This window comes from Copadichromis virginalis, linkage group LG18, assembly GCF_057382275.1.
Source record: "Copadichromis virginalis isolate Kocher_CV1m ecotype Utaka linkage group LG18, C_Virginalis_male_GT1.1, whole genome shotgun sequence".
NCBI lineage: Eukaryota > Metazoa > Chordata > Actinopteri > Cichliformes > Cichlidae > Copadichromis > Copadichromis virginalis.
The window spans coordinates 37986923-38002125 of record NC_140635.1 but is presented as its reverse complement, the minus strand read 5'-3'; the positions used below and the strand labels follow the sequence as shown (position 1 = coordinate 38002125).

The 15203-nt window shown below is 46.0% G+C and overlaps 1 protein-coding gene across 4 annotated transcripts in view; it reads right to left on the bottom strand.

Annotated features, from left to right (window-relative positions):
- The window catches only part of agla (amylo-alpha-1, 6-glucosidase, 4-alpha-glucanotransferase a), a 42892-nt gene that overhangs the window by 21490 nt on the left and 6199 nt on the right, over positions 1–15203 (bottom strand). For 2 of the 4 annotated variants that reach the window (XM_085438773.1, XM_085438775.1), the window contains exons 4-17: positions 11928–12097; positions 11461–11664; positions 9525–9706; positions 8277–8388; positions 7971–8097; positions 6714–6816; positions 5618–5715; positions 4880–5019; positions 4546–4733; positions 3243–3366; positions 1228–1391; positions 1044–1145; positions 425–580; positions 179–329 (exon numbers count right to left, since the gene is read on the bottom strand). In XM_085438773.1, coding sequence (XP_085294899.1) covers positions 179–329; positions 425–580; positions 1044–1145; positions 1228–1391; positions 3243–3366; positions 4546–4733; positions 4880–5019; positions 5618–5715; positions 6714–6816; positions 7971–8097; positions 8277–8388; positions 9525–9706; positions 11461–11664; positions 11928–12097 — 2021 coding nt within the window. Of the gene's footprint in view, positions 1–178; positions 330–424; positions 581–1043; positions 1146–1227; positions 1392–3242; positions 3367–3585; positions 3710–4545; positions 4734–4879; positions 5020–5617; positions 5716–6713; positions 6817–7970; positions 8098–8276; positions 8389–9524; positions 9707–11460; positions 11665–11927; positions 12098–15203 lie in introns of all 4 variants that reach the window. The other 2 variants (XM_085438774.1, XM_085438776.1) reach the window with 2 other exon arrangements.

Sequence of the window (15203 nt, the reverse complement as noted above, 5' to 3'; positions counted from 1 at the left end):
TGCTAGCAGTACCTGATCTGAGTGAGGAGCGCACTTGTTTTCAAATGCAATGATAAGATTATTCAGATCCAACTAATCGAAAAAAATAAATCAATGAAAATAATAAAAAACAAACAAACGTGGTGGGTGTGCACAGCTGCACTAAGATTCAAAATCCACAGTAATGATGTTGTTCTACCAGGAATGAACATGGGCGGGACACTGGTGCTGTACTGGTGGGTTTTGGGATCCCAGAAGGCGGTCCTGCTCACGGTTACCACAGACTGGTGGGTGCTGGGACAGTGACGAGTCACTGCAACGATGTCTGCATCCACCTGGTCCACGTACACCTGGACAGGAGGAGTTGGACAAACTGTACCAAAAGGTTTTAGCATCGAAGCATCGGCTTTAGCACAGAAACCACTTCCTGTGTGTGTGTGTGTACCTGTGTGAATCCCTGTGCAGCTAGCTCCTGGTGCAGCTTGTTTACTGCCCCTTTCCCAGCTACGATGCCGGTACAGGAGCTAACCTCACCAGGAGAGGATGGGACTGCTGACGGGTTCCACTTGGGATAGAAGCGCTCCTCCTTCACCACAGAGATCTGTGCACAGGTAAGCATGGAGTCGGTGTGTGCTCTTATTGCAGCGCCTCTCACAGGGCCTCAAAGTAACACTTTTATTTTCTTTATTTGATGAACTGCCTCGTGAATTAGCACTATTTAAACTGGAAGTATAAAGGAATGAGGGTTGACTTGAAATTTTGGATTTTATTATATATGTGACAGATTTATCCAGTGAATCTAAATTCACTGGAACATCAGCATTAACAAAGGAAAAATCCAAAACTATAAAGTGAACTTACGATGTATGTCTGTCATGTTAAGTTTGCTTCTGCTGTTTTAGATTCTAAAGACCGTTTGTGTCCACAAAAACTCCACAAAGGACCAAAGACAGGCTGAGCTTGTGTTAATGAGCAGTTAGGCACATTTTTACAAATACGCCCCATTATTGGAGACTTTGTTCTGTCGTGTTCAGCAAAATGCTGTCAGATAAATATATAATAACCTGATGTGGCACCAGTTCATCGTATCCACGGGTGGAGCCAGTAGCGCAGCACGCCATGGCCACGATAGCAGAACTGGGCAGAGCGTCGAAGGCTGAGCGGAGCTGTAAACGACACACCCGACAATTAACCATCGTACAACAGCTCGACTCCAAGCTCACTGTCAGCTGATCTCAAGAGACCCACCTGGATAGGACACTCGTTGTCATGGGTTACATCAAGAAACATGGCGTGTGCAATGGAGGGTGTCAGTGGGCGGAGACTGGGCTGAACAAAAGCTCCTACTGGCTCACCGCCGTAACGATACACCAGGCGGCCCTCCTCGTGGCTGTCACCAGCTGACATCGCCTCTGATGATCGAGTGAAGGGGGAAAACCAAAGTAAGCGCTCGCAGACACAGGTGGACACACGCCATGCTGCATCACTGACAGGTGAGCTCACACACTCAGTTACATTTGTTTCCATGTGAATCCAAACTGAGTACAAATGACATCAGAACCATGATGGGGATGAAAAGTTGAATCTGTGCAAACGGTCCAGCAACATCCATCCATCCATCCATCTTCATCCGCTTTATCCGAGGCCGGGTCGCGGGGGCAGCAGACTAAGCAAAGAGGCCCAGACCTCCCTCTCCCCAGCCACCTCCTCCAGCTTATCCGGGGGAACACCAAGGCGTTCCCAGGCCAGCCGAGAGATATAATCTCTCCAGCGTGTCCTGGGTCTGCCCCGGGGCCTCCTCCCGGTGGGACATGCCTGGAACACCTCACCCAGGAGGCGCCCAGGGGGCATCCTTGTCAGATGCCCGAACCACCTCAGCTGGCTCCTTTCGATGTGGAGCAGCAGCTGCTCTACTCTGAGCCCCTCCCGGATGGCCGAACTTCTCACCCTATCTCTAAGGGAGAGGCCAGCCACCCTTCGGAGGAAGCTCATTTCTGCCGCTTGTATCCGCGATCTCGTTCTTTCGGTCACTACCCACAGCTCGTGGCCATAGGTGAGGGTAGGGACGTAGATCGACCGGTAAATTGAGAGCTTCGCTTTTACACTCAGCTCCCTCTTCACCACGACGGACCGGTGCAGCGTCCGCATTACTGCAGCTGCAGCCCCAATCCGTCTGTCGATCTCCGGCTCCCTTCTCCCATCACTCGCGAACAAGACCCCGAGATACTTGAACTCCTCCACTTGGGGCAGGAACTCATCCCCGACCCGGAGTGGGCACTCCACCCTTTTCCGGCTGAGAACCATGGCCTCAGATTTGGAGGTGCTGATCCTCATTCCCGCTGCTTCACACTCGGCTGCGAACCTGACAGTGCGAGCTGGAGGCCCTCACCCGGTCACCTGATCATAACTGCACAGGGTTGTTGGAGTTTATCTGGTTTGATTCCAGGATTTGACAGAGTTGTGTTTGTCAGTGGGTCACACAGCTGTGGATGAAGATCCATGAAAGCCGTGACTTTGGTAACCTGCACAGAGTCACGCAGGCCTGCAGTGTACACACCTGAATAATAAACACCTGCGTTTTGTGTTTGCCTGTGTTATCTTTGTCTAACATTTACATTTGTTTCATGAAGTGTGAGAAATGTGCAAAAAATATGGAACCAGGAAGGAAGCAAACCAGGACACAGTTATTACTGTGACCTCCAACAGGTGCAGCTCTGTGACGGGGTTTGGTGCAGTGGGGTTTGGACCTCACTACATATTAAAGCTACTTCCTATACAAGTAGTTTTTAGTACCACAACTACAAGTACTGAAAGATGTCACTGAATGCCAAAAAAAAATCTAGTTATAATTCCTGAGTTTACATTTTTGGTTTTTACTTCAAGCTTTGGGCGTGCTCCAGGAACAGCGCCACAACAAGCAGAGTTCAGCACGACTGAAATGTGGCTGATCTCCCCTTCGATGCTGGGATGTCCAGAAGTGCTCAGAATTCATTTCGGATCATCTACACAGCACGCTCTGACTTCATCACAGGCTCCACACTTTGTGCACAATCCCAGCTCATCACCAGTGACGAGAGCGGGACTCCTGGAACAGCTGAGCTCTCAGCAGTTTCAGGAGTCTGAATGTGTTTACATGGATTTATTCAAGCTGACTTGAGGATGTTCTGAAGATGTGGAATTGATACAAATATTTAAACATGAATGAAGTCAGCAGTTAACGAACATGCTGTATTTGTAGGTGTGTTATAGACACGGTACTTTACCTCGTATGAGTGATGTAATCCCTAGCTTGGTAACAAAGACATTATCCAGCTCCTCGCTGCCGGTGAACAGCTCAGCCACCACATACAGGTCAGGACGCACCGTTCTGGCCACATCCAGCATGAACTAACAAACCACAGCATGACAAACCAGTGCGGGGGGGCATGCATGAAAGAAAGATTGAAGGAGGAAGAGGAGGAGAATGAAAGTGAAGGGGACTCAGCCAGTTAGAATGGTGCAGTCAAAGAACACACGGAGAGGTGGAGTGTTTGGAGACATGCAGAACAATGCAGTGGGGAGAGAAGAAAGACAGTCACACATTTAGCTTGCACATCAGTGCTGTACCTCGTATGAGACTGCTAATTCCCAGCCGGTTAACAAAAACATTGTCAAGGAGCTCGCTGCCTGTAAAGAGCTCAGCTATCACATACAGATTGGGTCTGACCGCTCTGGCTGCGTCTAACATGGCCTGGACGACAAACATCACGGACAAGGAGAGAGAGAGCTGCTGTTAGCAGGGACACGCTCACACGGGACAACATGGCTGTAATGACGCTGCGTCTTCTCTTTGTACATGCTTGAACTCAGCATTAATCATATTTGTCACTACAGTTAGGACCGTTACAGTGTAGCACAGACGTCCTGAGATCGTTTCACTGAATCTCACTGATAATGTGTGTCGAAGCAGAAGGGTGCGCCACAGCAGCATTTGCTCGCACCTGGACTAGACTCACTGAGGCCACATCACAGTATTACTTCAACACTTGCAGATGGAACAAGCCGGCTCTCAAATGGAGCCGAAACCAGAACAAGTTCCAGAAGGACACGGTGACGTCTGGAAATACAGTTAACACGCTAAGAAGTGGCTATCCTTCCAACATCCTCTGCAAAACACAAGACAGCCAGGACATCCAATAATAATTTGCCTGGGTTATTTATATGGTGGCTACTGTAACAAAGCCCCAAAAATTCAGACCCCTCCCACAGGGCGGGTCAGCACAGGGCCACACAGCGACCTCTCTGCTGTTATCACAGATGTCTGTCTATTCAAACTGTGGCACATCAGTGATTTAAATAAACACTTTCATGCTTTGAGACTAACACAAACATGTCGTGTGTCCTCGACATGTCTGTAGAACAGTTCAACAGTGACGTTCGGCCCCAGTGAGACATCAAACATATTTCTAACATGTAAGCCTGCAGAACAACTTTACTGCAACATGGAGCTAAAGTGTTACGTGTCCTGGATTTAAACGTAGAATAATTGACATGAAGTGTGTGATGTACAGTGAGGTGTGGCGATACCTCAGCAACATGTAAAGGTGTGGAATGGCAGTTGTCCAGGCGGACTCCGTGGAAATACTTGGCTGTGATTTGCGTGTATTTCTTCATGTGATCCCACAGGTAGGGACAGTCGTCAGGCGTGTTGCCGTATCGTAGTTTGACACTGTCACCCCAGGCGATCAGCTCCCGACGAATGTACACGTTGGAGCCTTTATGGAGCAGAAGCACTTCAGTACTGATACGGTCACTTTATTACTCCCAGGTCGCAGCAACAACAGTCACTGACAGGTTAAAGCAGCATCATATTCAACATTTAGTCTTTTTTTTAACCACTTGTGTGGCTCATCCTGTTTACCTGGTTCAGCAAAGTTCCTGAGTGGATCGTCGCCCATCACCCAACCGTTGTGGGCCAGGAAATGGCACATCTTGTCTGGCTGGTCCAGCAGCTGCATTTCCTGGTCCAGAGTCATGTCCTGATAGGGGAAGGTGAAATACCTGACCGGAAGATGGGAACATGGCATTATGGCTGCCCGGGTGATGTGAACGTAGTGCAGCTGTGGACACTTTGTGTCAAAGCACTTCATGTTAGACAATGGATCATTTGATGGATCCTATTCAGTGAGGATCAATGAGTTTGTCACCAACATCCACGCTTTTCAAAGAAAACATGAATCCAACTGACTGCTACTGGATATAAAGCTTTCTATGTAGTTTGAGCCTCATTTACCTGTCAGCACATTCATCCAAGTGCTTTATTGAAATAAGCCTGAATACTTTTATCTTAATGCTCACATACTTTGATGTATGTGGAACAACTCGGGGTTCAGCATCTTGCCCTGAGTTTGACACACAGGTTGGAGAACCAGGGGTTGAGCCACCCACCTTCTAATTGGTATACAGCTCACTGACTTCTGAGACAGCGCCACCCCTAATACGTACTTATAGTATGGGCCATGATAATATCTTAGCATTATGAAGTGTTCAGCTAACCTGCCTCGTGTCTTTGTTAAAGCTTTAGTAAATGTCCTGAGTTATTAACACACTTCACTGTACTCTGTCTTCCTCTCATTAGTCAGCTCTTTAAACTGGTTACCTGGTGACCATTGGGTTTGTCCTGGTAACAGGGCCCAGCCTGGGACCGTGCTCAGCAAGTCGTTCATAGACGATGTTTCCAATAAGACAGTTGACAGCCTGGAGGGACAAAGAAGAAGGTTGTGACAGAGCAAAAGACAAATCAGACACTTGTTCGAAAACAAAGTACCCGCACACACGTTAAAGATTTTACATGTCACAGAGAAGGTGTTTGCTGAAAATGACCATGTATAGAAACAGTCCACACAGGAGCCCAGCGATGGCGACAGTTCATCTTACAGAGCAGTTATCAAACAGCTAACAGATCAATGGTTAATCTGGAGTTGCAGTCAGGTTTCAGAGCTCATCACTGTACAGGAGGCTGAAGGTTATGAAGACCTTACAGCCTCTGACCGTGGACCTCAGTGCAGTGGTCCATACGTTATTACAGCGCTGTTAGTGTTAGAGGTGCTGTGCTGCAGTGGTTTGACCTGAATCACCTGCAGCTTCCTGCTTTGACATTCAAATGAAAGCGACGTTTCTTGTAAACAGCCACAAACATCAGGATAGCATGAACTTTGCCTCCACGCTGAGCCATGTTCATTCATATTTTTATCAATCTAACATTTTATTTCATTTCACTAACGAAATGTTAGGAAACCCCTGAGCTCGTGCGGTACACCCCACGGCCCCCTTTAGCTCCGCCCCTGTTTGCAGCAGGGTCCTGTGTCCTGCCGTCAGCGTTCAGCATGCTGCCTGTCTGTATCAGTTAAACGTAACTTCTGCAAACAGCGGTGGCTGGAGCAGCTTTACACTTCTGTTGAACAGGTGCTTTGAAGGACTACTACCAGCTTTTTCATGTGAAGCTTTTAATGGTGATTACTGGTCACAGCTCCGCCTCTTTGCTCTTCACGGCGTGTCCTCAGACTCTGGCTCCAAGTTAAAGTGACAGCATCGTCTCAGGCGTAGCTGTTATCAGTCGTTTTGCTCTAAACCTGGGGCTGCATTGGCCCGATGCTGACTGACAGACGGACGTTAATTCACAGGTTTAACAGCTTTCGATGCTTTTCCCCTCTAGCTAACACGTCAGGTGTGGCCCTGTACAGTGGCAGCCTTACCTGCTCCTGATGCTGGTGCACTATGTGATACTGCTCTGCATTCAGGTCAGTCAGTTTCTGATTGAGCCAACCGCAGCACTCCTCGATGTGTTGAGGTGACAAGCTACAGAGGGAAGCAACATTACATCACACTGCTGTGTGCCGCACACACAGATATACACACTTTACATTAACTACACTGGTCCATGTCAGCGTCACAGAGGTAACTCATATCTGAACAATGAAGAAACATTACAATGTAGTTTTTAAATGTTTGTGGGCTTATTTTTTTCAACCACGCTGTGCTGAGTGATGAGCATGGAGGAACAGGGATGTGCTCCCTACAGATGCAAACATCAGTCTTCTTTTCACAACAGAGGTCCTGATTCATTTAATACTGAACTAACGTTCACACTAAGTCAAAGGGACTGTGTGGCGTCACCTGAATGACTTATTTTGGACTGGAAACCAAACAGAACCATCATATTTAAGAACAAATCCTTTCACACACTCTGGACGATCGTCAGCCAATCACAGGGGTCCATGGGTCTGAAATGCAGGGTAAGCTGTACCCACACACGGTGTGTCAGATTAGCTTGCTGAATGTGGTTAATGCTAACACGCAAGGACAGGAGGCTGCTGCTTTTATCCCCACACAGGTCCACACCTGTGCAGGATAAGGTTACACATTGGTCTAATCGGGTGGTGATGTCACCTGACTCTGTCCACATTGCATGTTTAAAACTTCCTGTTGCAGCTCTAATGTGATGGCTGCGTAACATCTTCGAGCCAACTGTCAACTGCATACTTACAATGCTGTGAAAGCAGAGTTCTTACATTTGAGCAATATTTGTCACGTTTTTCTTTAATATTAGACAAAAATAACCCATTTAAATACAAAACGCTGTTTCTGAATGATGAGGCAAAAAGACCTGGTCCGATGTGATTGTTGAGCTCACTTTGTCAGACAGACATTAAAGTTACGTCCTGATTGAACAGGCGTGGCTCGTTAATCAGTTCATTCGTTCGTTCCACACATGGCGGGATGGGTTTGGACAGCTTCATTTCCCCTTAATAAATGTAATCTTAATTTAAAAATACTTTTATAAATGCCAACAGTCTTTTACGACTGTCGGGTGAAAACAGCACATTTACTCAGCTCATCTTTGTCCAGGATTAAAAACGTGTTTGACGATCTGAAAAGAACAAAGAAACTCAATCGCAGCACGTTGACCAGCAGCCCAACATCACACTCGTGCCGTGGACCCCGAGTCTCACCTGTGAGGCACAAACGTCTCCAAAGCAGAGTCCATGTCTGCTGTGTTGCCATAGCGACGGTATTGTGGATCCTGAATGATCCTGAGGCCCGTCTGCCCTCCAGTCTTGCTGTGGTCTGGCTTGGTACCTGATGGCAGGCACACACATGTTAACGACACAGTGAATGTGGTTTAACCCTCTGCTCATCTTTGCACACACCGTAAACACAAGTTCTTTTTTGGGGCTTCAAACTGAAAACATGCTGATGAGTTTTTGAAGCTCACATAACGACTCTTGGCTTTGGGACGTCTGTGTGGATTTACACACCGTTTTGCAGCAGGGTCCTAAACTCCTCCACAGCACTGTCCACTTTGACTTGGTAGAACTCCCACAGTTTGATCTGAGGGAACACGTCCTGCCACATCACACTACGGACGGCCTGAAACACAACAAATCAAACACACGTTACACAAACGCGTCTTTAAAGCGTGTACGATGCTGCTGAGAGAAAGTGCCTTTAACCATCTGATGAACTGACCCAGCTCAGTTCATCTGCATAGACATGAGGTTCATTATTACCTGGTTTATTCTGAGGAATTCTACAAACCCTCTTTTAGGTCAGGACTTCTGTGAGCCACTGAAGTAGTAACACACACACACACTTCAAACTAGCAAAGATTTATGCACCAAATTACAGCTTGCAAGGTAAACGCGGCTTGGTGCTCGGTTTTGGTTGTCTTAACTGTCGGGTGTAAGAGTAAAAAAATAAGGGGCAATGTGCAAATGTATATAAATAAATGACAAAATGATTATCTTTACTATAAAATAAAATCTAAATATAGAAACTGAGTATTCTCCACAGGCGTTACTCAGCAGTGCAGACCGTCAGGTGCAATAGTTTATGTCTCTGTAAAAACAGGTTATTTTTTTAATTGACATGTAAAAGTTTAACAAAAATTTTATTGAAATTGTGTCTAGAAATGTCACACAAGATATGTTCTGCTGTTTTACAGCAGGCCAGGAAAACGCCCCTTAGCTTTGATCGAAATCCCTCATAAGTTACTCAGTAAAAAAAAAATAAAAAAATAGTAAATGGCCTGTATTTATATAGCGCTTTACTAGTCCCTAAGGACCCCAAAGCGCTTTACATATCCAGTCATCCATACATTCACACACTGGTGATGGCAGCTACATTGTAGCCACAGCCACCCTGGGGCGCACTGACAGAGGCGAGGCTGCCGGACACTGGTGCCACCGGGCACTCTGACCACCACCAGTAGGCAACGGGTGAAGTGTCTTGCCCGAGGACACAACGACCGAGACTGTCCAAGCCGGGGCTCAAACCGGCAACCTTCCGATTACAAGGCGAACTCCCAACTCTTGAGCCACGATCGCCCTGATACTACTGAGTAACTTAAAGAAACATTTTTAAAAAAGCTAGCTGCCTTTGGTGATGAGGCTGTGGATAAGATTTCAATTCATGCTCTCAGGCAAGGCTGTCATTGGCTCACACCACAGCCTGTGACATTTGTGAAAGTTCAAAGGTGAATGAATGTGCAGGAACCCAGAACTCACATTCAGATGACTCTCCGTGGTAATGTCAGCAGGAAGTCCTTTAGCTTTGTAGCGTCCCTCTGCTACTCTGGTGGTTAAATGCCACAGAGCTCTGTCTAAAACCCAGGCTGGGCGCAGGTGAGGAGAGTTCACCAGGTTGTATCCACATTCTGGATGCTCCCTTATCCACACGCTGTTAGCAGCTGTGCAGGAACACAGACAAGAAACCATTGAGCTGTTTAAATACTTTATTCATCAATGTTTTACTCTTTTTACAGATCTAATAATAGTCTGACAGTGAGTCACACATACTGTATAAATCAGAGTTCAGTCTGTATTTAACCTTCATATCAGGCTCATTTTACTGCTCGACCTTTCCTGAGCGAGGATGAGAGGGATCCACGGGTGGTCACTGCCAGCAGGACAGCACAAACACTTTGATACAACGAGCATGTCAAATGAAAAGTCTCGACCTGAAAAAACACTTTCAGAGTAACTGTTAACCAGTTTTGCTATAAGATGTTTTACCAACAACCTAAACCATACCCAGCTAACTTTTTAGTGGTCTTTAAATCTTGACCTGATTCTAAATAGATTTCAAGTGAAAGCCTTAGACAAGGCTACAGCAAGAGTACGGGAGCGTGAGCAAACCTTAACCCTGACAAAGTGTGGCAAAAATGGCACTTTTAAAGCTTAGTGTATCGCGTTAACTGCCATGTTGGACACTGTGGCGTGAAGATTTCTCCTGTTTTGGCTTCCCTTCATTGGCTCCCTGTTAAATCCAGAATTCAAAATCCTGCTCCTCACATACAAGGTCTTAAATAATCTTCTGTGCAAACTACAGATGACCAAAATGATCACAAGGACTTTGGTGCAGCAACCTCTTTGCAAACAGTTTCATCCAGCAGCAGCCAGCGACTGGCAGAAACCATCTGCCAACCAGTCAGATGCATATTCCTGCCTTGCACCTCGTGGTTATAGTGTGTGCTTGAGGTCAGGGAAGAAACCTGTGAGGCTACACTTCCACAGAGGCCGTACTGAGCCCACTATAAGAAAGCAAATGTTTCCAGTCCTCCCCACAGCACAGTGTTCACCTGCTGTGCTTCAAAGGTAACAAAACCAAACGGCTTCTTTACTTCCCTTTATGATTGTGAGTCAACAACAATCTTTCCTGTTCTGTCGAACTTCACAGGATAAGGGTAACGATCTGTCTGAAAGTCCTGCCTTTGGGACAGTTTAATGACACTTTCAATCCTTGGAACTGTGCAGACTCTCGGTGAAAGCATGTGTTGTTGTGAAACCTCTCGTACTATAACATGTGGTGGAACAAAGACATGTGATTGCATAAATGTTCAGGCCAAATAAAAGTGAGTGTGTGCAGCATAACAAACCATGAGCTGTAAACAAAGATCACAATAAAAGAACGTGTTGCATGTACGCTGAGTGCACACATGTCGACTTCTCCATCCTTAGTCCATAATCGAGTCCATGCATTATGAAAAGTGATGCACAGGATGTTCCGTCAGTGATCGGCTCCATGGACTGGCTCAGGAAGCCTTGTGATTCACTTCCCCTGCTATCCTTTAAGGCAAGAAAACAGGTGCATTTTTGCTCTTTGTTAACCAATTAGCACTCTTCAGTAACATGTTCTGCTGTTGGTGTGCCTAGTTAAGTTAGCTGCTGTGGGTAACTTGAAGCGTTTAACTTGGTTAGTGGTTGGTACGAGCCAACCATGAAATTTCTGAAGGATGTCGCGTCGCTGCAGTCAAAACAATATTTGGTACGTCTGATTGCAAAGCACAGGGTAGAACGCTTAGAGGGGAGATGTCAGAATCTAAAGACAGCAGTGAACAGCAGCCGTCTCACATCAGATGCAGGAGGTGGCCTTTTACCTTCGAAGGGAAGGAAGCGGTGTTGCAGTACACTAATGAACGGCCCTCCTCATGGCTCAACTCACCAGTATGGTTATACACCACATCTGTGATGCACAGCATGTCCCACTCTGTCTTTAGCTTCTCCACCAGCCCCCCCACATCTGTCCAGTCGTAGCTGCGACCCGCTGGGCTGAACTCTGGGTTGACGCTCAGCTGGTCAGCTAAGGAGTAGCAGGACCTGGACTCCCCCAGAGTCTGCACTGGAGTGAAGTGGATCATGTTGTATCCTGGAAGACAAACCCACAGACGTACTATTAATCCTTCTATACGGCATTTTGTTTGATAGTCCTGACATGTGATGAATCCCCTCACACACTGCACTGTCCATGTGATGTAGTACCTGCACACACAGGAGGATTGATTCAGAGAGTTTAGGCCGATGACAGGAACCATGGTCGTCAATAACAACCAGAAGTGACCGAGTTTGCATTTTATGATTGAACACAAAAGAAAGAACCAGAGTCCGTGTGGGCGTGCCGTGCTAACCTACCCGACTCCTTGGCCACTCTAAGTCTATCTGGCCAGTCGTCCAAGTGTCCCAGACATTTGGACAGGTAGGTCTGGATGGTGATGCAGTCTAACGGCAAAGTATGGTCGTCGGCCCCGACACGGAGAACTGGATCCACCACAATATAACCTCCTCCTATACGCTCCGAGTCTCTGATGGAATTTAACAAAGTACAGCAGGTTAAGGAAATATACAAACGTGTCATATCACAATATGATTGATAGACTGACACCATGTATTTACTTTCTCTAGATAACAACAGTGAGACAAGCGCAGGCTTATCTGAGAGCCACGAGTCCGTTTCAGATGATGATGGAGTACCTAACAGTGAGGAAGAGGAGGTGATACTTGTAGCTGCTGATATGCAACCCAAAAGCAAACAAAGCGTTTAAGAGAGTGTTGCTGGAGCACTTCCTACTTAGAGTCCATGACAGGAGGAGCAGAAAGGTGGATGAAATGACTGATGTGGCTACACGATGGGAACGGAGGGCAAGTGGTTAAAACGCCTGAGCCAAGTAGCCACATCGCTGGGAGAAGTTTCACTTTAAAAATATGATTCCGACTGGGTGACATCACTTTAGATATTTTAATACTTAAAGTGTTAAGCAGTTATCTTACAGTTTTTCTTCATTTGCTGGGAAAAACTCAGTGCAGCGTTTAATACTTGACCATAATATTTTATTACGATATCAGAAAATCCCACAGGTACTGTAGTACTGCAGTGCTTTGAATCATACCCATCTAATAGAGTCCAGTTTGTTAATGTAAACGTGGAGGCTGCTTCATATACAAAGGCTAACTGTGGCTTCCACGGGTTGCTGTGGGCTTTCCTTAGTATTAGGTATAGATACGCGATTCCCACTTTTATCTATCCATGAAGCAAAATAACACACATCACTACTACTTCTAGATTCAACTCTTGTAATTCATCGTTAAAAAAGCCTCCAGTTGATTCACGGTGCTGCAGGATAAGTACTGACAGGGACTACAAACAGCACATTTCTCCTGTATTGGCTTCTCTTCATTGAATCTAACTTAAAATCCTTCTCACATACAAGGTCTTAAATAATCAGGCCCCATCTTATCTTAATGACCTTGTAGTACCATATCACCCTATTAGAGCACTTCGCTCTCGCTCTGCAGGCCTACTTGTTGTTCCTAGAGTATTTAAAAGTAGAATGGGAGGCAGAGCCTTCAGTTTTCAGGCCCCTCTTCTGTGGAACCAGCTTCCAATCCTCCCTTAGTTATGCTGCAAGAGGCCTCTCTTGGTGGAACGGAGCTTTGAGTCAGTGAACTGGACCTTTCAAGCACACCTGTTGTTGGTGCCTCTTGGAAGATTTGATATCGACTGCTGAGCGGTACAGAGTTCCACAATTAAAACGATCTGTTAGAATGAATCTGCAGGATGTCTGTGCATTGCACCAGTACACTTTGTGCATGAACCCTGTCGAGTAAACTATACTGGTTAGTACTTGGCACTCCACCCACTGCTCTAAATGTTGTCTGAATATTACTGGATCCTTTCTGGATGGCGTTACACAGAAAAGCTAACTGAGGTTTCGAGATGTCAGAAACCATTTGGTGACATCAAAGTGGCGACATCCATTTTTCATTTACATGCTATAGTAAACATGAGGGCAATCCCAAAAGTAAGGTGTCCTATTGTTTTAGAAATACAAGCAACCGTTTATTTTCCATAGTATGTGCAGCATTTTAAAGCTTAAAGACTCATTTTCCTACATAATCGCCATTTCGGTCGATGCGTTTTTGTAGACGCTGTGACAGTTTTACAAAGCCCACGTCATAGCCGCTCGCCGCAGAATCACCTTCCTGACAAATGTTTCTTTGGGAACAGGTGGTAGTCACTGGGTGCGAAGTCTGGACTGGTGGCTGATGATGTTTAGGGATGGGTACCGGTGTCCGGTGCCATGATGGCACCGGTTCTGACATAAACGGTAGTAACCAGACCGAAAAGCAGCGCACATTTCGGTGCTTTATTTCGGTGCTTTTTTTTCCTGAGCTGTGATACACTTCTAGCCAATCATTTTACGTTTCCGAGAATAGTAGGCGGGCCCAGGTACGTACGTTCTTTTAGAGCAAACTCAGCAGCAACAAGTGCTTTAAGCTGATACTGTGATACTGTCAAAGGAGGTAACACCTCAAATCCGATGAAACACCTGGCGACGCATAGCGTTTTTTTTTAAAGCCCAGAAATGCGCCGTATTTGATAGCTTGCTGCGAGACCTCACACCGAGCACATCTACTGCGGGTGGGTTGCCTGTTATGCAACATCCCCCAAAAACACGAAGAGGAGAGTCCTGGCCCCTAGCCCTGCCAGTGTAGCATAAATGATGACGGATGATGATGGCAGCAGCAGCCGCTCTTCTCTGCGTGAGTAGCTAAATGTTGTTCGTGTGCAATTTAAGTTGAGTAGGCTAACCACGTTATTATATTAATGCATGTAAGGTGAACTAGCAAACATCATCATAGCTACATGCGGCTGTCTTCTTGTTTGATGGCAGATACTCCCTTCACCCTGGCCAAAAAGGCTAAAATGACCAAAGAAAAAGTGGAAAACAGTTAAACATGAGAGGTTTTTGGACAAAGTTTGTGTTTTTTCCATTGTTTAAGCACTGCTTCCAGCCAAGAGTGATACCATATATGCCCCATAGCTGCAGGAAAGGCACATATTGTTATCTTTTTACAAAAAAACAGCTGAGCATGAGAGGTTTTTGGACAAAGTTTGTGTTCTCTATTCTTTAAGCACCGGTTTGAGCACCGTTTGAGCACCGGCACCGTTTCAAAAGTACCGATTTGGCACCGGTATCGGATAAAACCTAAACGATACCCATCCCTAATGATGTTCCAACCAAAGTTTTGCAGGAGAGCGACAGGTGGACGGGTGACGTGTGGACACGTGGTATAACTGCAAATGAACGGTTCATATGCAGCTCCAGTTAAATAAAGACAATAAATGTAATATTCTTAACATTGTCTCTAAATGTTACAAACCTGAAAGTGCTCAAATTAGTTAAACTCAATTGTATTTATACAGCACCAAATCACAATTACCCCAAGGTGCTTTATATTTTAAGGTCGACCCTACAATAATGCATCCAGAGAAAACCCAACAATCATATGACCCCCTGTGAGCAGCACTTTGGTGACAGTGGGAAGGAAAAACTCCCTTTTAACAGGAAGAAACCTCCAGCAGAACCAGGCTCAGGGAGGGGCGGGGCCATCTGCTGTGATTGGTTG